This window comes from Balaenoptera musculus, chromosome 6 (genome assembly GCF_009873245.2).
Source record: "Balaenoptera musculus isolate JJ_BM4_2016_0621 chromosome 6, mBalMus1.pri.v3, whole genome shotgun sequence".
Lineage (NCBI taxonomy): Eukaryota > Metazoa > Chordata > Mammalia > Artiodactyla > Balaenopteridae > Balaenoptera > Balaenoptera musculus.
In genome coordinates, this window is record NC_045790.1 from 95402137 (window position 1) to 95426744 (window position 24608).

Below are 24608 nucleotides of genomic sequence, written 5' to 3' on the forward strand. Positions count from 1 at the left end.
TCTCTTTCCAGATGTGCCATCTTCATCTGGAGCTTATGGACATGACTGCTAGATTGACTTCTCATTTCCTGTATGTCCTCTTCTCTGGGGGCTAAGTCATATCCAGCCTGCACACAAGAAGAGATCATTCTGGGGAAAGACCCACGCCCAGCCTGTGATCTGATTACCCACAGGTCAGGAATGCAGAAAACATTCCTGACCAAGGCTGTTTGCTTAGTATCATGTCACTTTCTTGCCATATTCCTTAGTCTTTGCCTTCTAATGATTCCAAGGTGACATTCAGAGGCTTTCACATCTACTGCTAGACAGGGCTTTGTTGTCTTATCAAATCTTAAAGCCAGAAAAGGTAACTGGAAGACTGCATCTTTTTTGGATATTATAGGGACATAATTGATTCAAGTGGCTTCCTACTGAGGCCTAAGAAGAAAGAAGTCCATAAGTTTTTAATCTTTCCTTCCCTTTCTTTTCTGGTACTTGCTCCCCCTGCCCCTTTTAAACTTTTTTATTGAGGAAAATTTTAAACACATACAGAAGAGGAGAGAATTTGTAGTGAACCTGCAAGTACCAGCTTCAACAGTGATCAGCTTTGGGGCATCTTGTATCATCTGTATCCCAACTACCCGACCTTAATTATTTTGAAGCAAATACCACACATCCTATCATCTCATCTATGAATACTTTAGTTATGTGTTACTAAAAGATGAAGACTTTGTAAGATCATAATACTTCCATTATCACACCTAATAATTCCTTCATGTCATCAAATAATTGATCAATATTCAAAATTTCCTGAATGTCTCAAAATCTTTTAACCCTGTGTTTTAATCAGGACCCACTGCAGTTGTTGATAGGTCTCTTAAGTTTCCTTACATCTATAGGTGCTCTTTCAAACTCTGTCTTTCTTTTTTCCTTACAATTTATTTATTTACTGAAGAAACTGGGTCTTTGGTTCTCTTTAGCTTCACAATGTGTAGATGCCGCTGATTGCGTCCTTGCAGTATTTAACATGTTCCTCACTCTTCTGTATTGCCTATAAATTGGTGTTGTGTCTAGAGATTTGTTCAGGACTCATATCCAGTTTTTTGGCAAGCATACTCATAGGTGGTGGTGTGAACTTATTCCAGGAGGCACATAATGTTTAGCTGTCTCTTTGTGATGGTTGATTAGGTTTTTAAATGTGTTGGATATTTAAGAGGGTTCTGGCCCCTTAATGTTTACCTGGGCCCAAGTGGTGGTCTTGAGAAAGTGGGGAAAAGAGAGAATGTGGTGTGCTCAGGAGTTCTCTCCCTGTCGAAGTCTGAAGATGGTGGTGGCTGTCATGTTCTCTGTCCCTGAACTGTTGGTTCCTGCAGCGCTTGCTGACACGTGAATCAACAGGATTTGGTGTAGAGCATTGCCCGTCGTGTTTCTCTTGGTTGTAAAAGACTCGTTCACTTAAGAAATGGTAAGTAAGGAGAGGATCAGATTCTCTGAAAGTTGTTTTTGTATTTAGAGGTGTTTCTTGGTTTGGCTAAACCAGCCGCTGTTGCTGGTGTTCTCCAGGTGTGTGTTCTTAGCTACTTTGTAAGATGATTCTTTTCTTCCTTCAGGATCTCATTTTGCCCAACGGTGGTACTCCAGCAGGCCCTGCAAGTCCAGCTTCTTCATCTTCCCTTCTCAACAGACTACAACTTGATGATGACATCGATGGTGAGACCAGAGACCTCTTTGTCACGGTTGATGATCCCAAGAAGCATGTCTGTACGATGGAGACCTACATCACTTACAGGATCACCACGAAAGTAGGTCTTTTTATTATCTTCCACCTGTCTGGAGTGTCTTGGAGAATTGAAGTCCTACTGCCATGATTCCTGCCTTTCCTTTTTCCCTTCCTTTGTACAACTCTGTTCACCTTTATGACAATTGTGGGTATAGCTTTTTGGGAGAGTGGATATATTCAGATTTAAAAGGATTATACATAAGTGTTTTTTTTTTAACCTTAAAATGAAGGAGAAATTGTGACTACAGTCTTTCAAATGAAACTTTAAAACCCCGTACTTTCACTTATTTTCTATCATGATATTGTTTAACATGTTAATATCTCATTACTCTTGAAATTTATTAATCATTGTATCAACCTGAAGCTCTGTGATGAGAACATGATTATAATCTGGTGTAATTACTCTTTGTTTTTGTTTTTTTTTTTAACATCTTTACTGGAGTATAATTGCTTTACAATGGTGTGTTAGTTTTTTATAACAAAGTGAATCAGCTATACATATACATATATCCCCATATCTCCTCCGTCTTGCGTCTCCCTCCCACCCTCCCTATCCCACCCCTCTAGATGGTCACAGAGCACCGAGCTGATCTCCCTGTGCTATGTGGCTGCTTCCCACTAGCTATCTATTTTACATTTGGTAGTGTATATATGTCCATGCCACTCTCTCACTTCGTCCCAGCTTGCCCTTCCCCCTCCCCGTGTCCTCAAGTCCATTCTCTACGTCTGCATCTTTATTCCTGTCCTGCCCCTAGGTTCTTCAGAACCTTTTTTTTTTTTTTTTAGATTCCATATATATGTGTTAGCATACAGTATTTTTTTCTTTCTGACTTACTTCACTCTGTATGATAGACTCTAGGTCCATCCACCTCACTACAGATAACTCAATTTCGTTTCTTTTTATGGCTGAGTAATATTCCATTGTATATATGTGCCACATCTTCTTTATCCATTCATCTATCGATGGACACTTAGGTTGCTTCCATGTCCTGGCTATTGTAAGCAGAGCTGCAATGAACACTGTGGTACATGACTCTTTTTGAATTATGGTTTTCTCAGGGTATATGCCCAGTAGTGGGATTGCTGGGTTGTATGGTAGTTCTATTTTTAGTTTTTTAAGGAACCTCCGTGCTGTTCTCCATAGTGGCTGTGTCAATTTACATTCCCACCAACAGTGCAAGAGGGTTCCCTTTTCTCCACACCCACTCCAGCATTTATTGTTTGTAGATTTTTTCATGATGTCCATTCTGACTGGTGTGAGGTGATACCTCATTGTAGTTTTGATTTGCATTTCTCTAATGATTAGTGATGTTGAGCATCCTTTCATGTGTTTGTTGGCAATCTGTATATCTTCTTTGGAGGAATGTCTGTTTAGGTCTTCTGCCCATTTTTGGATTGGGTTGTTTGTTTTTTTGATATTGAGCTGCATGAGCTGCTTGTAAATTTTGGAGATTAATCCTTTGTCAGTTGCTTCATTTGCAAATATTTTCTCCCATTCTGAGGGCTGTCTTTTCATCTTGCTTATGGTTTCCTTGGCTGTGCAAAAGCTTTTAAGTTTCATTAGGTCCCATTTGTTTATTATTGTTTTTATTTCCATTTCTCTAGGAGGTGGGTCAAATAGGATCTTGCTGTGATTTATGTCGTAGAGTGTTCTGCCTATGTTTTCCTCTAAGAATTTTATAGTGTCTGGCCTTACATTTAGGTCTTTAATCCATTTTGAGTTTATTTTTGTGTATGGTGTTAGGGAGTGTTCTAATTTCATTCTTTTACATGTAGCTGTCCAGTTTTCCCAGCACCACTTATTGAAGAGGCTGTCTTTTCTCCATTGTATATTCTTGCCTCCTTTATCAAAAATAAGGTGACCATATGTGTTTCGGTTTATCTCTGGGCTTTCTATCCTGTTCCATTGATCTATATTTCTGTTTTTGTGCCAGTACCACAGTGTCTTGATTACTGTAGTTTTGTAGTATAGTCTGAAGTCAAGGAGCCTGATTCCTCCAGCTCCGTTTTTCTTTCTCAAGGTTGCTTTGGCTATTCGGGGTCTTGTGTGTTTCCATACAAATTGTGAAATTTTTTGTTCTAGTTCTCTGAAAAATGCCATTGGTAGTTTGATAGGGATTGCATTGAATCCGTAGATTGCTTTGGGTCGTATAGTCATTTTCACAATGTTGATTCTTCCAATCCAAGAACATGGTATATCTCTCCATCTGTTTGTATCATCTTTAATTTCTTTCATCAGTGTCTTATAGTTTTCTGCATACAGGTAGTTAGTCCTAATGTCAGGGAGAGGAGGAGTAAGAGAAGAGTGGGAACTAATATTTATTAACTTTCTGCCGTGTACCACTATATTACTGCCTTGTCTTTTCCACACCTGGTTCACATTTGAAAATGTGTATGTGTGCACAGGCATATGCGCTCACACAGTCTGCCCCTGTCTCTTTTGCCACTGGGTAGTATTTCTCAGCATTGCTAGGTGCTTAGATGTGTATTATATCCTCAGAGGTCCTCGGATGATATACATACTCCCATGAATCATTTCCAGTTACTTATTTTTTTCTCCCTAGGGTCAACTTATTTTATACCCTGTAGTCAGTGAAATGCAAAACATGTTTTTCTTGAATTTGTGCTCTAAACAGCTGAATGTCAAGGTGACCGCCTGGCACAGCAGTGCTCACCTGTCTTGACGCTTCCCCACCCCTGCTTGTCCTCCACCCTGCAGTTTCTCTCCCTGTCAGCGGATTCTCAGGCTGATGCCCGTGCTGCAGCTCACCACTCTCTCCTCTGCTGTCTCTCTGTCCTCACTTCCCCTTTCTCCATTGTGCTCTTATTTCTATCTCTTTTCCTCTAAGTCAGATAATGTCTTAGGATAATCTTTCCAAGTTCCAATCCCACATTTTCACTTGGCTTCGAGGACAACACCTTAAGGGTGAAGTTGTTGCAGGATTAAGTTTTACTTCTTACCGTGAATTCCACTTTTGATCTCAAACCAGAGTCCTTTTCTTTTCCTGTTTCAAACAGTGACACCAGGTTTAATACGTTGGTGATGCATCTGGAACCTTTTTCCTGAGTGTTGTATTAAAGGACATGTAGGGATGCATGGGGATGAGAGAGAGGACAGACGGGAACACAGGGTCCCAAACTCCTGATCTTGTCCCAGCACCCCACTCCTGCTGAGCTTTTCAAGCAAAGTTAATGGTCAGAGGACGAGGTTGTACAAATACTTACTTTATGACTTTGAGCTTTGACTCCCAGGCCTGATTCAGATTCCGGATGACAAAAGCTGGACAAAGTACAGAGCTGCTTTTGCCTGAGCTAAAATGAGCCTAGGGCTGAGAGCCAGTGAGGGGAAAGTGTTCCCCCCTGAGGTCTAAGTCGTGGCTATCTTCTCTCTCCAGTGGTGGGGAGAGGCCTTCTCAGGGCTGGCAGATCCTGGCAGTTTTCTCTGTAGGCTTCTAGAAAGTAACATCATAATAATAGCTAATTATTGAGCATTTACCATATGCTGTACTTTTTTTTTTTTTTGCAGTAGAAACCCTTTAAATTTTATTTTATGTAAGTAATATGTGCTCATTATAGAGAAATTAGAAAACTCAAGTAAGCTAAAACAATAAAATAAAAGAACACTTACAAGCTCACCAGCCAGAAATAATCATTTATAATTCTCTGAACTATTTGTCTCTATCCATTCACAAAAATGAGCATTTTACATGCAGCCAATTCACTTAGTACAATGCAAATGTCTTTCTCTGCTAGTAAATGCCCGTGAGCACACTGTTACGCCATCATCTCTAAGACTGTGGTAGTGTTCCGCCGTGTGGCTGAGCTGTGATTTGTTTTGTGCTAAGTGCTTTAGATATATCATCAGTTAATCCTCACACTCAAGGAAGTAGGTACTGGTGTATTCTTACTTTTGCGAATGAGGAAACTAAGACACAGCGATATTAAGAAAATTGCTCAAAGACATGCAACTAATACGTGTTAAAACTTGAACCCAGATCTGTCTTGTGCTGTGCTTTCAGAAGACATGGTTTTCAAGAAAGTACTCCGCACCGCCCCTCCCATCCCCCGCACCGCCCCTCCCATCCCCCGCACCAGCACTGTCATCTACTACCATGGCCTGACTATTGGAATTGATGATGATGTGCAGGTAGACTGGAGGTTGGGGAAACAGAGAGCAGCCTTCAGCTCCCTTTGGAAGCCATCCTCCTCTTGGCTTTTATCCCATCGCCAGATAGTCATCTCCAAGGCTTATGCCCCAATTAATTCCTCTTTTCAGATGTCTCAGTGGTCAACGCAGGCTAAATGCTGCTGAGGTCAAGTTATATGTAAGAATTACAAAGTGAATGTTAGATTTAACGATGAGAAGGTTATTGATGACTATGGTGAGAGCAGCTTCATTGGGGGAGGGTGGTACAGCAGCGTGCAGTGGGTTAGGATGAGTGGGAAGTAAGGAAAAGACATGGTGAGTGTTGGTAGTTTGGCAGTGAAAGTGAGTGAGAGAACAGTAGCTGGAGGGGGGGATGTGGCTTTGAGGGGGAGAGGCATTTTGTTTGTTTTTTAAGGGTGAAAGAGTCTTGTTTAAGTGCCACGTGGCCATTGTTGGTGGAGAAGGAGACTGTGGGTTGAAGGTTGGAGAGTAGGATGCAAGCCTCTGAGGAGGTGGGCGGAGAGTGTCCCCGGCAGAAGTGGAGGGGAGGGAGTGGCCTCTGATGGGGGAGGCGTACTTTTTTCATTGTTTCTGGAAGAAGAAGGGAAGTGGTTTGTTTTTGTTTTTGTTTTGTGGCAGGACGTTGAGGGGTTCTTTGCTTATATCTGCAGTTTTCTCTATGAATAGATGATGAGGTCTTCGTGAAGAGTGAAAGGGGAGGTTTTGAAGTGGGGCTTAGAAGCTTTCAAAACTTCTACAGGCTTTGCATTAACTCACGGAGAGTCGACTAAGGAAGTATGGGGAAAATGGGAAGAGAGTCGACTAAGGAAGTATCAAGAGATTGCTTGACAGTGTTGAGGGTCCAGTTGTAGAATTTATTGCTTCAGTCAGTGTGTTTCCCTGATTTTGTTTTTCCTCCAGACTGTGCCTAAGTCTAGAAAAGCAGGCAGTAGGTGGTTGCATTTTTGCCAGAGTTGTATGAATGACAGTGTGGAAGGGGCATTTAGGATGTGGGCAAGTAAGATGCTGAAGTGATGGTTGGTGGAATTGATGCTGAGTAAGGAAGAAAGTAAAGACAGGAGTGGATGGATTGTCAAGAACTGTAGGTCCCGAGGCTGAAAAACCAGGGGTACTGGGAGATGGAAGAGTCTGAAATACAGGAGGTGCCGGTTAGAGAGGGAGATGTCTGAATTTCTGTGTGATGACAAAGTCTGTGGAGAGGCCGTGGCAATGGAGTGAGGTGTAGTTGGCTTAGAGGTGGGTGTTGTGTGTGGGAACCACCTGCGTCTTGTGGGCACCCAGATTATGAAGCCCAAGAACGAGGTGCTCTCAGGGGAATCAGGAGAAAGGCCAGAGGTGTCAGCAGATGACAGGTGTGAGGAGAGGTAGAGATGTCTATAACCTGATGGCATGAGCCTCAAAAGGATTTTCAGGGGTGGGAGGAGTGGTGTGGAGGGAGCAGGATGTCAACAGCAACTCTTGGTCTTGGTCTTAGAGGTTTGTGAAATGTAAGAACACCAGCAGCTTTCCACTTGATGGGACAGCAAGGGGGCTGTATTCTCAGGGGAGAGCCAGCTTTCAGAATTTGAGCAGGTTGAGGAACTACAGGACTTTATTACTTATGGGACTGGTGTTGCAGAGAGCTGGGTGGGAAGATCTGAGGAGGAGGAAATAAATGGAAGCTCGTTTCAGAAGAAGGAGGCCAGAAACCTCTTCAGCATCATTCTCAGGTGCTCTTAGAGCTACAGGGCTTTGAAAGAGAATGGGATTAGCTGGCTAATATTTGATAAGGGAAGAGGTTCTTTTTTGGGGGAAGGGGTTACTCAGACTTGTTAGGATCCAGCTGTGGCCTGGACGGATGGCGTTTCTGACAGAGACAAAGCCTCTCTAGAGTGAGCTGACTGTAAAATCAACTTTTCAGTTGACTGAAAATTCTTGGGAAAGGCTCCAGGCCATAGTCACTGGGCCCATCAGCTCCTAGGGAATAAAGAGGAGTTCTTTTGTGGGACGGTGGGGCCCAGGGGACTGGATGTGCTTCTAGGGGATTGATTTTACTGTGGCTCCGTGCTGGGTCTTCCAAAGTATTAAACTTAACAAAATTTGGCAGAGATGCCTAGAGATGACCAAAGAGATATTCACAGGGTGCAATGGTGAGAATGAATATTCTTCATTACAACTCTTGTGCTCGGTTACCTATTTGTAGATCTGACTTTAGGTGTGTACGAATGACCTTATGATCTTTGTGGGGCATTCTAGAGTATGGGAACACCATAAGGAAGGACACAGAACAAAACTCTAAAGTGGTCGCCTCTGATTATGGAATTGTGGGTGTGCACTTTCTTTTTTATTGTTTTGTTTACCACAGATACTAGAAAACAGAGATAAACACTTATTAGTACTTTATTTTTCTTTCTAAGTCAGACCCTGAATTTCACAGAGGAGAATTTTACTACAGACTCATAATTGGGGTTTTATTGGCCTGCATATTTTATGAGCACTGTATGTCTTATAACAGACTAGATTTCTTTCCAGAAATATACAGTAATGTCTGTGGCCCAATTTTAACAAGTGTGCAGAATTCCAAGGTGAGTGCGTTTTGCTAGCCTCGTTCCCAGCTCTACTTTTTCTCTCTGTCCTTGTTTTTCTTTATCTTGCTCACCTACTTCTAATTTATGTCATTTGATCATATTCCACATATCACTCTATCTTTTCTAGAACAAGTGGTGGTAAAAATAAGTAAAATAATTATCAGGTCAGAGAGTGTGAGCATCCTTCTCTTTCATGATGGTTTTTTTTTTATGTTATTGTTTTCCAAAGCATCAAACAAATTTTACTGATTTATTAAATCCCCTGTCCTTAAAGGAGCTGTTTTAAAAAATGAGTTTTTTGTGTATGTGACTATAAGTATTGTATAAGAATGTTAGAAAGTTTGGAAATAAAGTTGAATGTAAAGTCGTCATCATAAGTCCCAGATTTTTCTTCTAACTTTTTAAAAAATTTATTTATTTATTTATTTATTTATTTATGGCTGTGTTGGTTCTTTGTTTCTGTGCGAGGGCTTTCTCTAGTTGCGGCAAGTGGGGGCCACTCTTCATCGCGGTGCGCGGGCCTCTCACTATCGCGGCCTCTCTTGTTGCGGAGCACAGGCTCCAGACGCGCAGGCTCAGTAATTGTGGCTCACGGGCCTAGTTGCTCCGCGGCATGTGGGATCTTCCCAGACCAGAGCTCGAACCGTTTCCCCTGCATTGGCAGGCAGATTCTCAACCACTGTGCCACCAGGGAAGCCCCTCTTCTAACTTTTTATGTCGAAAATTTCAACACAATGAAATCATAAAACATGTATAATTAATTTTGTATCCTGCTGTTTTTTCTTAAAACTATTACTGAAGCATTTTTGTCATTAAAAATGTTTTACAGACATGATTACTGATAACCATAGAATAAATATACCATAATTTCCCCGACTGTTTTTTATTGTTGGACATTTAGGTTGCTTTGAATTTGTTATTTTAAATAATATTGCAGTGAACATCATTATACAGGTATCTTTGCCACAGTTTAAACATTGTTTTCTAATGATAGATTCCTAGGAGTAGCATAGCAACAATTTTATATATATATATATATATATATATATATATATATATATATATATATACACACACACACATCACACACATGTATGCCATAAATAAAGGAGATAATTCAGGTGAATATTTTCAAAAGCTTGCAATGAGGACAGACTTCTTATCAATGACACTAAAAGTAGCAACCATAAAGGGAAAAAATGGATGAATTTGACTATATAACAATTTTAAAATTCTGTATAATAAAAGCCATTTGGCAATTATGATAGGTAGATCGCTATAAAGAGCTTTCACAAGTGGAAAAGACTAGACTCACAGATATAAAAAAAGACTTCTTACAAAAGAAGAAAAAGATACAGCCAACAAACACTTGATGTTCAACAACAACAATCACGAAAGAAACAAAAATAAAACAAAGATGACATGTTATTTTTCAGTTATACTTCCATCGAAGATAACCAGTATTGAGACTATATGCTAAGAATATAAATCAGTCTATAACTGGAAACAATTTGTCGATTAAAGATACGTATACTCTTTCATCTTTCATGTATATTCTTTGGTAATTTCAAGAGGATTATCAGTGATGTTTACCGTAGTATGGTTTATTGATCGAAAAATTGGTAACAACCTAAATGGGGATTTGGTTTAATTATGGTATATCCATGTGTGTTAAAGATGATTATGTAGATCTGAACTTACTGACACAGAAAGATGTCCAAGATATATTAAAGAGACATAGGAAAATATGAGTGACTGTGCATAGAAAAAAACATGGAAAGATATAAACCATAATATTAATTGCATTTATCTCCATTTAGAGGGATTATGGCTGATCTTTTATTTTTTATTTCTTTAATTTTCCTGAAGTTTTTAAATAAGTGTGTCTAACCTAAATAAATAGAAGGAAAAAAAAAAGCAGTTGCTCGAAAGTAAAATTGGTTACAGCAGAAACAAAACTTGTGTTTTATCATACATACTGCTTTTTGTAGTTACCAAAGATTGATTTCAAAGTTAGAGTAGAAATGTTACATAGACTATAATTTAATGAAGTGGTTTTGCAAGCCATAGTAAAGAGGAACAACCAGTGGATATCATGTGACAGAAGAGGGCAGAAAGTAGAGCCCTCTATTAGTTCTGTTTACAGTGAAAGTGAGTTGCATTGATTTGTCACCCTTCAAAATAGACCTTTCCTGAGCCCATAATCATCGACAAGTCCCCAGACAGAATCTGCTGGGGGACTCCGTGTGGTCTTGAGGAATGTCCCTTCCAAACTGCCTTCTTACTGTTGAGGAAACTGAGGCTCCGGGAGGCTTGGTGGCATCTCAGGGATGCTAGGACTGCTCATGCCCCTGCCTCAGGAGGAGTGCCAGGCTACTGCTGCCAATATTTCTGCCACCCTTATGCCTAAAGATTCATCAGTAGTGATTTGGATTTAACTATTCTATTTATTTTTTTCCTTCTCTCTGCCTCTCTCTCTCTCTCTCTCTCTAGTTCTAAAATGCTAATTCCATTGGGGAGTCTTCTAATAAATCACAAATGCCTAAATTAAACAAATTTCCCCATGTCTTCCCACCCCTACCCCTGCATCATACGGGAAGGTTGTGTTTCATGGGCGTATGCCGGTGTGTGAAACTTTGAAAAGGGGAGAAGAGGCAGAAAGAGTTAGTTGCGGTTTAGTCCAAGACTAAGTCCTTTAACTGCACAGTTTTGCTCAGACCGTGAGCCTGGCTTCTGGGAAGGATGAAATCATAATTTTTGATGCCAAAGCTGTTCACTGGCTGCTGCTTTGATGGATGACTCTTGTTCATGTGTTTTTTGTTTTTTGTTTTTTTTTAAGTTACTGTCCTTTTAAAACATTAATTTTTTGGCTGCATTGGGTCTTCGTTGCTGTGCGCGGGCTTTCTCTAGTTGTGGCGAGTGGGGGCTACTCTTTGCTGTGGTGCGCGGGCTTCTCATTGCCGTGGCTTCTTTTGTTGCGGAGCACAGGCTGTAGGCACGCGGGCTTCAGTAGTTGTGTCACATGGGCTCTAGAGTGCAGGCTCAGCAGTTGTGGCGCACAGGCTTAGTTGCTCCGCGGCATGTGGGATCTTCCTGGACCAGGGATTGAACTCGTGTTCCCTGCGTTGGCAGGCAGATTCTTAACCACTGCACCACAAGGGAAGTCCCTTGTTCATGTGTTTTTAAGATTTTCTTGGTTCCATGGATTTAAACAGACTTTTGGCTTGAAAGATTTCAATAAATTTATAAAATGTAGTTTAAACCATTTTTGTCTTGTGCTTTAACCTCTGAGAACTGTGACCGTCGTATAGTCGGTAGGTACCCTCACAGGGAAAAATGGCTTATCTGAGACATAATTTTGGTTTGGACAAATTAATGTATAAAAATCCTGCTTTGGTATAAATTAATTTTATTTAATATTGGTTTTTGTTATCAAAGTGTTGCAATCATATTTCAGAAAACTTAAATTCAGGGAATTTTTTTTTTTTGCAATACAATGATATTTTACTATTATTTCCTTCTAGATTTAAAAAATCATCTAAAATACAATATAGTTTCAAGCTTATGGTCCTGGCAGAATATGGAAGAGTGGGCAAAACCTTTTCTGTTTTCATCTAATCTGGTTCCTAAATGAGCAGGTGATCTGTTATCTCTACTTTTTGTTTGTTTCCCCTCTGCCTTTGGCAAAACTTGTCAGCATATTTAGCAGAAGGTGGAGACTTTTTTTTTTTTTAACAGATTCACAGATTTGGATTCAGTAGCAATATCCTCAGGGGAATTATTCTGCTAAAAGCAATTCTCAGAGTTAAACTTGGAGGAAATGAATCAAATGTTTCTAAGGACAATTCTGAGGGATAGTTCCATTTCCTGAGATAGGGGGAAATGAAACCTCAACATTTTCATTCTAGATCCTTGAAATTTTTAACTGGACCCCGTGGCCCGGACTTGTCATTCTGTGTTGGTAAGCCCTGCCATTTGGCTGGTGCGTTTGGTGGAAGAAAAGTGTGTTCTTGCCCAGGTTATTCAAAGAGAGCTTTTTTCCTTCCATTCTGCCAAGGTATGCTACTCTTCCCTTACCCTGATTTTGTTCCACTGTCCTCATTTGCAGAGTACTCGGGTGGAGTTTGACCTGCCAGAATATTCTGTTCGTCGAAGATACCAGGATTTTGACTGGTTGAGGAACAAACTGGAAGAATCCCAGCCCACTCATCTCATTCCCGTAGGTACTAAGTCAGTACAGCTTGTTACTCACTTTTCCTGCATTCTCTTTCCTGACGGTGTTCACTCAGCTCTCACCCTTTAAACTATGGACGAACTCTACCTTACATTTCATACCAGATTCACCCATCAAATGTACATTTTATGGATGCTGTATAATACAGTTCACCTTTTGGGTTTTGATTTCTGATTTGCTATACAGTATGCTTGTTTCTTGGGTGGGTTGGGATAGATTTTCACTTTTATTATAACAATTTTTTGAGGTATGGAGAGTCCTAATTCTCATTTGCTGCCTCCTTAAAGACTGTTTCACCCTTCCTAGACTCCATTCTTGCGGTTTGGATAGCTGCCCCCAGGTGGAGAAAGATGTCTCAGATTACAGCTGGCTGGGCTTTCTTTAGACATGGGTAATTCTGAGAGCAGGAATCTAGCACACAATCCACTCAACCACAGTTTTTCCTTTAAGAAAACAAACCAAAAGCCAGTTGACTCTATTTATTGAAGAAGCATACTATTTATTTGTTATTTTAGCTGCACATTTTAAAAAACAAGACTAGAGCAAATAAAATTTAAAAGACTACTTAAAATCAACAAATGTATTGAGTACTTCTCTACTTTTTTAAAAAATATAAATAACTGTTTAGACCTCAGATGTTTCTTGGGCTTTGGGGCTTTACGGCAATTTGGGTCATAAAACTCTTCAGCAGGGCTTTATCTTTCAGTAAAAACCTTGGCTGGATAACTTCTTAGCACTGCCAGTTTTCCTACTACCACTGCATCTTCCAGTCTTCCCCTCATGGTTGGAAAAGGCTGAATATGCTGTGAACACACTAGCAGTTTTCTTAGTTTTCAAGACAAAAGTGGCCATGTTGCTAGTGCTGTGATGGGAATGATGGGTCTTGCCTGGGGCTCCATTCTTTCTCAGGGAAACCACCGCCCCCGCCCCCCACCCCCCAATCTATTCCCTCTGCTCTCCAGGCCTGAAGTTTTGCTTTTCTGTCTTCTGATCACTTAAAAACATGCCAAAAAAGAAACTATAGTTTTAAACAGTTGGAACTATTCCTTAAAATCTTAATTTGGCAAAACTGGCAGCTAGTGAATTTTTTAAAAACAGACTTTTATTTTAGAACAGTATTAGGTTTACAGAATTATTGCAAAGATAGTACAGCAAATTCTCACAGACCCCACACCCAGTTTTGCTTATTAGTATGGCGCATTTGTCACAAATAATCAACCAGTAATGATACATTATTTTTGACTAAAAGTCCTTTATTCAGATTTCCTCATTTTTTGCCTAATGTCCTTTTCCTGTTCCAGGATCCCATCCAGGGTAACACATTACATTTAGTTGTCATGTCTACTTGGTCCCAGGCTCCTCTTGATTGTGACAGTTTCTCAGGCTTTCCTGGTTTTTGATGACCTTGACAGCTTTGAGGAGTACCAGGCAGGCATTTTGTAGAATGTCCCTTCGTTGAGATTTGTCTGATGTTTTTCTCATAGTTAGCCTGGGGTGATGTGTTTTGAGGAGGAAAAGCACAGGGGTAAAGTACCATTCTCATTACATCATATAAGGGGTATATACTATCATCTACAGTATTTATCACTGTTGATGTTAACCTTGATTACCTGACTTGAGATAGTGCTTATCAGGTTTTTCCACTGTACAGTTACTCTTTTTTCTCTCCCTCTCCATACTGTACTGGAAGGAAGTTGCTCTTTATGTGTAGCCCACACTATGCATAAGGGGAGTTATGCACCACTTCCTGGCAACTAGGAGTACGTGAAGTTTGGTACTTAAAGACCAAAGGTTAGACAGCGACACCTGCTGGTGAAACATAGTAGACTCATGCATAGACACTGAAGCCAGAACTGAGAGAATGGAAGTGTCCAGAATGCCCAAGGTGGATCCAGAGTATCTTTAAGTCTGGTTTCCTGTGGTCTGGGTAAAAGCAGTGAGTAGAAGCATCTAGAGACTTAAATTTCTTCATAAATTCTTAGTGCATATCTGCGGTGGAGAGAGATTTAATGTAGGAGAGCATCTCTGACTTAAATATGAAAGTCAGACTGCAAACAAACTTTTTTTTCCCCCCAAAGAAATTCGTCTTACAGCAGCTTTGCTGGGAGGTGTCTGTTATTAATAATCGACTTTGGTCCTTTTACTAGGCCTTTTTACTGCCCTTGGGAAGGTGAAGGGTAATAAGATAGACAAGGGACTCCTGCCCAGGGGAGTTAACTATCAGATGGAGACCCAGTAAACATGTAACATAATTATTGTTTAAATTTTCATTTCTTTTTTTTTTAAAAGCTTTATTGAGGTATAATTCAGTATACCATACAATTCACCCACGTGAAATGTACAAGTCAAGGGCTTTTGGTGTATTCATAGAGCTGTGTAACCATCAGCACAATCAGTTTTAGAACCGTTTCATCACCCCCAAAAGAAACCTCTTACTTCTTGCCTGTTGCTTCCAAATCCTCTATCTTCCCCATTGCCTGGCAACCACTACTCTACGTGTCTCTATAGATGTGCCTGTTCTGGACATTTCATGTAAGTAGAATCATACACAATGGCCTTTTGTGACTGGGTTTTTTTTCGTAGCATAATGTTTTCTGGGTTCATTCATGTCGTAGCACATGTCAGTGCTTTGTTTTTATTGTCAAGTAACATTCCATTCTATGGATATATCGTATTTTGTCTGTCCATTCACCTTTGATGAACATTTGGGTTGTTTCCACTTTTTGGCTGTTATGAGTAATGCTGCTATGAACATCCATGTGCAAGCTTTTGTGTGGACATATGTTTTCATTTTTCTTGGGTGTATACCTAGGAATATAATTGCTGAATCATGTATAACTCTATATTTAACCTTTTGAGGAACTGCCGGACTGTTTTCCAAAGTGGCTGCATCGTTTTCCATACACACCAGCTGTGTATGAGGGTTCCACTTTCTCCACGTCTGCATCAACACCCGTTATTATCTTTCCTTTTGATAATAGCCACCCTAGTGGGTATGAAATGGTATCTCTTTGTGGTTTTGATTTGCATTTCCCTGACAGCTAATGATGTTGAATTTTTTTTTAAATGTACCTTTATTATCTTCCTTGGAGAAATATCTGTTCAGATCCTTTGCCCATTTTAAAATTGGGTTGTTGTCTTTTTATTGTTGAGTTAAAATGGTTCTTTATGTAATCTAGATACTAATCTCTTCTCAGATATATGATTTGCAAAATTTTTCTCCTGTTTAACGTGTTGTCTCTTTATTTTCTTTTTTTTTTTTTTAATTTTTTTTTTTAATGATATTCTTGTCTGCTTACATTCTTTTTCTTTATGTATGTATGTATGTATGTATGGCTGTGTTGGGTCTTCATTTCTGTGCAAGGGCTTCCTCTAGTTGTGGCAAGCGGGGGCCACTCTTCATCGCGGTGCACGGGCCTCTCACTATCGCGGCCTCTCGTTGCCGCGCACAGGCTCCAAATGCGCAGGCTCAGTAGTTGTGGCTCACGGGCCGAGTTGCTCCGCAGCACGTGGGATCTTCCCAGACCAGGGCTCGAACCCGCGTCCTCTGCATTGGCAGGCAGATTCTCAACCACTGCGCCACCAGGGAAGCCCTCTTTATTTTCTTGATGGTGTCCTGTGGAGTACAAAGTTTTAAAATCTTTATGAAGTCCACTTTACCTATTTTTTCTTTGTTTGCTTGTGCTTTTGGTGTTTTAGCTAAGAAACCATTGCTTAATCCTAGGTCATAAAGATTTACACCTATGTTGTCTTCTAAAAATCTTTTTAAAAATAATTTATTTATTTTTGTCTGTGTTGGGTCTTCGTTGCTGCACGCGGGCTTTCTCTAGTTGCGGCGAGCAAGGGCTACTCTTCATTGCGGTGCACGGGCTTCTCATTGCGGTGGCTTCTCTTTGTTGCGGAGCATGGGCCCTAAGCACACGGATCCAGTAGTTGTGGCTCATGGGCTCAGTAGCTGTGGCTCACAGGCTCAGTAGTTGTGGCACACAGGCTTAGTTGCTCTGTGGCATGTGGGATCTTCCCAGACCAGGGCTCGAACCTGTGTCCCCTGCAATGGCAGGCGGATTCTTAACCACTGTGCCACCAGGGAAGTCCCTTCTAAAATTTTTATAATTTTAGCTTTTAGAAAATTTAGGTCTTTAATCCGTTTTGAGTTTGTTCTTATACAGTTAGTTTTCATTTCTTTAACCAGTGAAGCTACATGTCTTCTTATGACTTTATTGAATGTTGGCATTTCTTTAATGAATTGCCTCTTTATTTTTCTATTTTTTTCTTAGTGGTTTGTAAACACTCCATATCTGCGAAGGAAATTAACCCAGTTGAGAATATCTATTTTTTCTCTAGTTGTCTTTTGTCTTCAACTTGACTCCATAAAAGATAACATCCCTTCCCTCCCAGCCAAGTTAATTTTTCCCTTACAGTTTCTGGCTTTGAAGCTTGTTTCTAAGATAGGATGTTAAAAAAAAATATTCTGTATTTTCTTCTATTACTTTTATGTCCTCATGTTTTTTTTTCCAAAGAAATTCATGTTCTTTTATTTATTTATTTATTTATTTATGACTGTGTTGAGTCTTCGTTTCTGTGCGAGGGCTTTCTCTAGTTGCGGCAAGTGGGGACCACTCTTCATTGCGGTGCGCGGGCCTCTCACCATCGCGGCCTCTCTTGTTGCGGAGCACAGGCTCCAGACGCGCAGGCTCAGTAATTGTGGCTCACGGGCCCAGTTGCTCTGCGGCATGTGGGATCTTCCCAGACCAGGGCTCGAACCCGTGTCCCCTGCATTGGCAGGCAGATTCTCAACCACTGCGCCACCAGGGAAGCCCTGTCCTCATGTTTTATATTTAAATCTAGAATTTTTTCTGATGTGAGATGGGAGGATCTTATTTTTTTCAGATGGTGGGTTGTTCCAGAACCATTTAGGAGTGATCAATCACCAGTGTAATAGTTTGTGTATTAGACTATGTCATGCATTAGATTTGTACATTTTGGGGCTATTTCTGAACATTTTGGTTCATCGATCTCTTTTCTCTTTCGTGTGGTGTCCCTGCTACACTACTGAATTATTATAAGTTTACAGAATGTTTCATCATCTGGTTGGATAGGTCCCCATCTATGCCCACAGTAGTCTTTGTTTTCCGAGTTTTTCTGGCTATTTGCACGTTTTATATTTCAGGTGAACTTTAGAATCTTTTGAATCAGTTGGAAAATGGGGGGTGGTGGTGAGTTCTTGGGGTTTTTTTGTGGGTTTTTCTTTTTGCCAATTTTAGTTAGCTATGGTTAAAAATGTGAGAATTCCTAAGCTTTCAGAGTCTATTGCTTACGTTATAAGCATGGAGATAAAGTTCCCACTTTTTTTGAGCTTCACTTGAGCCATGTGAAATTGTAGGTGAACAGCCAGCCAGACTGTGGTTCTGGGGAGGCCCCAAGTTCTTTCATTTGCGTCTCCCCATTGGCTGTCCTGAGACCTGCCCTGTTTCCAGCCCCTATGCCTCTGAACTTGGCAGCTTCTGGGGCTCTACTGGGGAAATTCAACCCCTTACTTCCTAAGCCGACTGTTCCTTTGCCTGAGTAGTGTCACCAAATGGTTGATACTGATTGATTTTTCTCTCAATCCAATCTTTTCTGCTTTGTGTCTTTAACAAATTCTGTCCTGTTAACAGTACCTTTATATTTTCTGGTGCTGCAACAGATTTTTCTCTTTTTATATTACTTTGTTTTTCTGGAATTTTAAAAACAGAAAGAAATAATCATATGTTCTTCAAATGCCAACCTAAAACTAGAACTGTGCTGGATGTGTTATGTTTGTCATCTCATAATGGCAATTCACTTGTTTTTCTTTGTAATCTAATAGTTGGAGCCACCAGAGAGTCTTCATTGTGACGTGGTTTTTGCTTTTTAATTTATTTTTTGTCTCAGAAGTTGGTTTTAACACCGCTTCATTTACTGGGGCACAAATAATTACACAGCAGAGAGATTTCATGTCTCAATGGATGCACATTTTGAAGATGAAGCAAATACATTTATTAAAGTCTTTAGTTTTTAATTTCACTTAGAAATTTAATGTTTGCTTCAGTTTTTATGAAGGGAGCTTTGCTGGAAGGATGCATTTGTATTTATTATGGACCCAGTTTTGTTTTGGGTAGTGGTAAACTCATGGGAATTAATAGGAAGAAATTTGTAATGCAGCGTTTGTTTTTCTTAATATGAAATAATCAGTAAAAAGTCTAACTTCACTTTCTAGTTGGCTCCTTTTTTTTGTACTGTTAAATATATATGCTTTTAGCTTACCAAGTAGGTAAGTTAATAAATAGTGAATCATTAGTTGAACTTTACAGTACCTGAATTAAATCAGGCTTTGTGACTGTTCTTTAAAAAAAAAAACAAAAAAACTTTATCCCTATAATTTTATTGAAGTATAGTTGATGTACAATATTATGTAAATTACAGGTGTACAATGTCGTGATCACAATTTTTAAAGGTTATACTCCACTTATAGTTATTATAGAATATTGGCTATATTCCCTAAATTGTACAACATATCCCTGTAGCTTATTTTATACATAATAGTTTGTACCTCTTAATCCCCTACCCCTACATTGCCTCTCCCCTCTTTCCTTTTCCCCCGGTAACTACTAGTTTGTTCTCTATATCTATGAGTCTGTTTCTTTTTTTGTTACAGTCACTAGTTTGTTGTATTTTTTAGATTCCACATATAAATGATATCATACAGTGTTTGTCTTTCTCTGTATTACTTATTTACCTTAGCATAATACCCTCCAAGTCCATCATGTCGTTGCAGATGGCAAGATTTCCTTTTAATCTTGATGCTCTTTAATTTATTTGTTACTGTTTTTGGTTAGAAGCAATATTTTCTGTTAGTTTGATATAAACAGGAAAACTAGTTTTCTGTCATGTAGTGGGTATGCAGTAAATATTTGTTGAATTGCATAGAAGAAACAGTTTAAAAGCTGGCAAGAGGAAACGGGACATATCAAGACTGAGCAAATGAAATCTTTGTCCAGATTTCCCACCCAGAAATAGTAGCTTTTCTGGGACAATCTACTATACTTTTGTTTCATAGATTATAAAATACTTTCTTATAAACTAATATAAAATATGATATATGTGAAAGTGCTTTACCAAAGTATCAAGTGCTATAAAATGTAAATATTTTAAGATTAAACCTTGAAATATTTAGTGGGTTCTTGTAATGCTTTGCAGATAGGATTATTTGAAGGTTCCAATATATATATGCATATATAGTTTTAAAAAAACTTTTTCATTATGGAAAATATCAAGCATACCAAAGCAGAGAGATTCAGTGCAATGAGCCCTCATGTTCTCATCACCTAGTTTCAGCACTTACCAACTCATGACCAATCTTGTTTCATCTCTGTCCTTACCCACTCCCTCATCCTCACACCAGGTGATTTTATTTTTAAGAAGTGACATAAACAACAAAAATTTTTTATCTTGTAGTTCTGGAAGTCAAAAGTCCAAAATCAGTCTCAGTGATTAATATCAAGGTGTCTATGGAACAGGATAGAAAGCCCAGAGATAAACCCATGCACATATGGTCACCTTATCTTTGATAAAGGAGGCAAGAATATACAATTGAGAAAAGACAACCTCTTCAATAAGTGGTGCTGGGAAAACAGGACAGCTACATGTAAAAGAATGAAATTAGAACACTCCCTAACACCATACACAAAAATAAACTCAAAATGGATTAAAGACCTACATGTAAGGCCAGACACTATAAAACTCTTAGAGGAAAACATAGGCAGAACACTCTTTGACATATATCACAGCAAGATCCTTTTTGACCCACCTTCTAGAGAAGTGGAAATAAAAACAAAAATAAACAAATGGGACCTAATGAAACTTAAAAGCTTTTGCACAGCCAAGGAAACCATAAACAAGATGAAAAGACAACCCTCAGAATGGGAGAAAATATTTGCGAATGAAGCAAGTGATAAAGGATTAATCTCCAAAATTTACAAGAAACTCATGTAGCTCAATATGAGCTGTAGTGAGGTAGAGGGGTAGTGAGGTAAGTGTCCATTGACAGATGAATGGATAAAGAAGATGTGGCACATATATACAATGGAATATTACTCAGCCATAAAAAGAAACGAAATTGAGTTATTTGTAGTGAGGTGGATGGACCTAGAGTCTGTCATACAGAGTGAAGTAAGTCAGAAAGAGAAAAACAAATACTGTATGCTAACACATATATACCGAATCTAAAAAAAAAAAAAGTTCTGAAAAACCTAGGGGCAGGACAGGAATAAAGATGCAGATGTAGAGAATGGACTTGAGGACATGGGGAGAGGGAAGGGTAAGCTGGGACGAAGTGAGAGAGTGACATGGACATATATACACTACGAAATGTAAAATAGATAGCTAGTGTTCTGTTCTGTAATTGGTAAATACTGTTCTCAGTATTTACCAATTAATACAAATAGTTGGCATTCATTCCATATCTACCATGTGCTGGGAGCTGTGTTGAACTCTTTCTTCACTTGTATTATTTCATTTACAGAGTGTAGATGCCCTTGATTTCACCAGCAATCCAGATTCCTATGTATAAACAACCCAGAAGGTAATTATAAGGGTGAGGCAGAGAGTAGGTATATCCCTTTAAGGAAGCTTGAAATAGGAAGAAACAAATTTATGAAGCCATGTACATTTGGCAATAATGATGCTTATTACAGAAGGAAATTCTGTTTGCAGAAGGATTCACCCCAGGGTTCCTTTAAATAGCAAGCTTCCCTGATTCATTAAACAAAGTTCAATGTACTAAATCTGAAGAATGGATAACTCTTTTCAGAAGGTTATCTGTTACGTGAAATGAGGCATACCTAACTACTTATTTGCTCATTAGGCCTTTTTCCTAAGTCCTGTTCAGCATAGGCAAATGAGAGTATGCTCAACAGGACTCATGAGATAAAAATATCCACTGGGTTTGGTAATTACAAAGTCACTGATGATCTTTAAAAGAGCGGTTTCTGCCTGAAGCAGGGGATAGGGCAGAGAAACGCAGCATTGAAGGCAGTACCAATGATGGCTTCGTTTTGGGGTGAAGTAAGGTTGGGGGTTGAGAAATCAAGGGAAAGAGTGGAAGTAAATGTAAATGGTTCTTTTCAAAAAGGTTGAATGAGACAGGAAGGAGAGTGGAGATGATGTAAGGTCAAGAGATAGATTTTTTTTTTTTCTTCAGGTACAAAGAGAACCAACCATGTTTCTATAGACTCAGAATAGAGCTGGATGAGGAGATGTTGAAGATAAACAGTAGAGAAGGTACAATTAATTGATGGTGACAGGTGCATGATAGTGAACTAATGGGTCAAGGACACAGATGGAATAGTTAGCTTTGGGGAGGGGGCTGTTCTCTACAGCCACTTGAGGCATGGAGGCAAAGGTGGCACCCAGCAGAGTCTTTACTCTTGAGATCTAAAACATACGGGCTTCCCAAAGCTCTTCAAGTCGAGGCTGTTGAATTCTCTCATACCCAAGTGCTTCCTTTCCAGCAGTGCTGGTGTTGCCAGTTCCTAAATATTTGAAAGCTTTTGTGTTATAAATTGGGTTGCTTCTTGGCTTTCTCACTCCAAGTGCTTAGGATTCCACATTGCGTAAGTCCTTATTCCTGTATCTTATTTCAACATTTGTGTGTGTGTGTGTGTGTGTGTGTGTGTGTGTGTGTGTGTGTGTGTGTGTGCGCGCTTGGGGGTCTATAACTTACAAGAAAAAAAAAATCTCTGTATTGACATATTACAGAGTTTAAGGAGGTTGCAGACTTAAATGCTTGTTCCAGTTTTTCCATCTCCTCATCAACACTTGTTCTTTCCTTTCCTGTCTTTCTCTGTCTCTATTATGGTCATCCTAGTGGGTGTGAAGTGGTATCTCACTGTGGTTTTTTTTTTTTTTTTAACATCTTTATTGGAGTATAATTGCTTTACAGTGGTGTGTTAGTTTCTGCTTTATAATAAAGTAAATCAGCTATACATATACATGTATCCCCATATCTCCTCCCTCTTGCGTCTCCCTCCCACCCTCCCTATCCCACCCCTCTAGGTGGTCACAAAGCACCAAGCTGATCTCCCTGTGCTATGCGGCTGCTTCCCACTAGCTATCTATTTTACATTTGGTAGTGTATATATGTCCATGCCACTCTCTCACTTCGTCCCAGCTTACCCTTCCCCCTCCCCGTGTCCTCAAGTCCATTCTCTACGTCTGCGTCTTTATTCCTGTCCTGCCCCTAGGTTCTTCAGAACTTTTTTATTTTTATTTTTTAAAATTCCATATATATATGTGTTAGCATACGGTATTTGTTTTTCTCTTTCTGACTTACTTCACTCTGTACGACAGACTCTAGGTCCATCCACCTCACTACAAATAACTCAATTTCGTTTCTTTTTATGGCTGAGTAGTATTCCATTGTATATATGTGCCACATCTTCTTTATCCCTTCATCTGTCTATGGACACTTAGGTTGCTTCCACATCCTGGCTACTGTAAATAGAGCTGCAGTGAACATTGTGGTACATGTCTCTTTTAATTATGGTTTTCTCAGGATATATGCCCAGTAGTGGGATTGCTGGGTCGTATGGTAGTTCTATTTTTAGTTTTTTAAGAAACTGCCATACTGTTCTCCATAGTGGCTGTATCAATTTACATTCCCACCAACAGTGCAAGAGGGTTCCCTTTCCTCCACACCCTCTCCAGCATTTATGGTTTGTAGATTTTTTGATGATGGCCATTCTGACTGGTGTGAGGTGATACCTCATTGTAGTTTTGATTTGAGTTTCTCTAATGATTATCTCACTGTGTTTTTGATTTGTATTTCCCTAATGACTAATGATGTCGAGCATCTTTTCATGTGCATTTTGGCCATTTGTACATCTTCTTTGGAGAAATGTCTACTGGGTCGTTTGCCCTTTTTAAAATATAAATTTTCTTTTAATATTTCATAACCAAAACATTTTCAAATTGTGCATTAGCAGATACTCTCTTTCCCTGTGGTGGCAGTAACGAGGAAGGCCTTTTAATCAAGCTGCTACGGAAATAGGTTAAAGCTCAAAGATCCCTTGGAAGCCGGGTAGTTTTAAATTGCCGACAATATTGGCTCAGAGTAAATACGATGGAGAGATTTATTTGAGTGAGGAGTAAAGGAAGTTATTTTATTAAGAACCTTTAAGCATAAACCTAAACAAAAAAATTGCCTTAGAAAAGGTATTTTTTTAGATACATGGGTTTCCCTAATGTACTTAATTTTTCATTCACCAAATTCTTTTACCCCTTGAACTGGGAGTAGGATCTTAAGATATTTAAATAAATTTTTGTGTGGCTGATGTTGTCTGACTCCTTTCCTTTCTTTCTTATCTTGCCTTAACTTTCCCATTATATCACCTGTGCATCAAGCAATGTAAAGATAACTATACTATCGGATTTACCGGTAGATGTTAACCGACTGTTTTCTGTGTTCCAGGGACCATGCTCTACTGTTTCATTTCTTGTATTATAAAATTGACAGGGTAGTTGTGATTTACTCCATTGGTATTTTTTCAGAAATATTTATACTGATGACTACATAAAGATCTGACCGATGAAGAAAGACTGTTCTTGACAGATGGGTCCTAGGACTGATTTGCTAGCCTGGTTTTTCTTTGCACTTTCTTATCAATTACTCTGAATATTTTTGTTCATGTCATCGTAGCCACTTCCTGAGAAGTTTGTGGTGAAAGGTGTTGTGGATCGTTTTTCAGAAGAGTTTGTGGAGACCAGAAGAAGAGCTTTGGATAAATTCCTGAAAAGAATTACGGATCATCCTGTGCTTTCTTTCAATGAACACTTTAATGTTTTCCTCACTGCTAAGGTAAG

The 24608-nt window shown here is 39.4% G+C and overlaps 1 protein-coding gene across 2 annotated transcripts in view; it reads left to right on the forward strand.

The window, feature by feature from the left end:
- Positions 1-24608, forward strand: part of SNX30 (sorting nexin family member 30) — a 104016-nt gene that overhangs the window by 44198 nt on the left and 35210 nt on the right. Inside the window, exons 2-4 of one of the 2 annotated variants that reach the window (XM_036856178.1) lie at positions 1590-1781; positions 12603-12713; positions 24445-24603. In XM_036856178.1, coding sequence (XP_036712073.1) covers positions 1590-1781; positions 12603-12713; positions 24445-24603 — 462 coding nt within the window. The remainder of the gene's footprint in view (positions 1-1589; positions 1782-12602; positions 12714-24444; positions 24604-24608) is intronic. The other variant, XM_036856179.1, reaches the window with a different exon arrangement.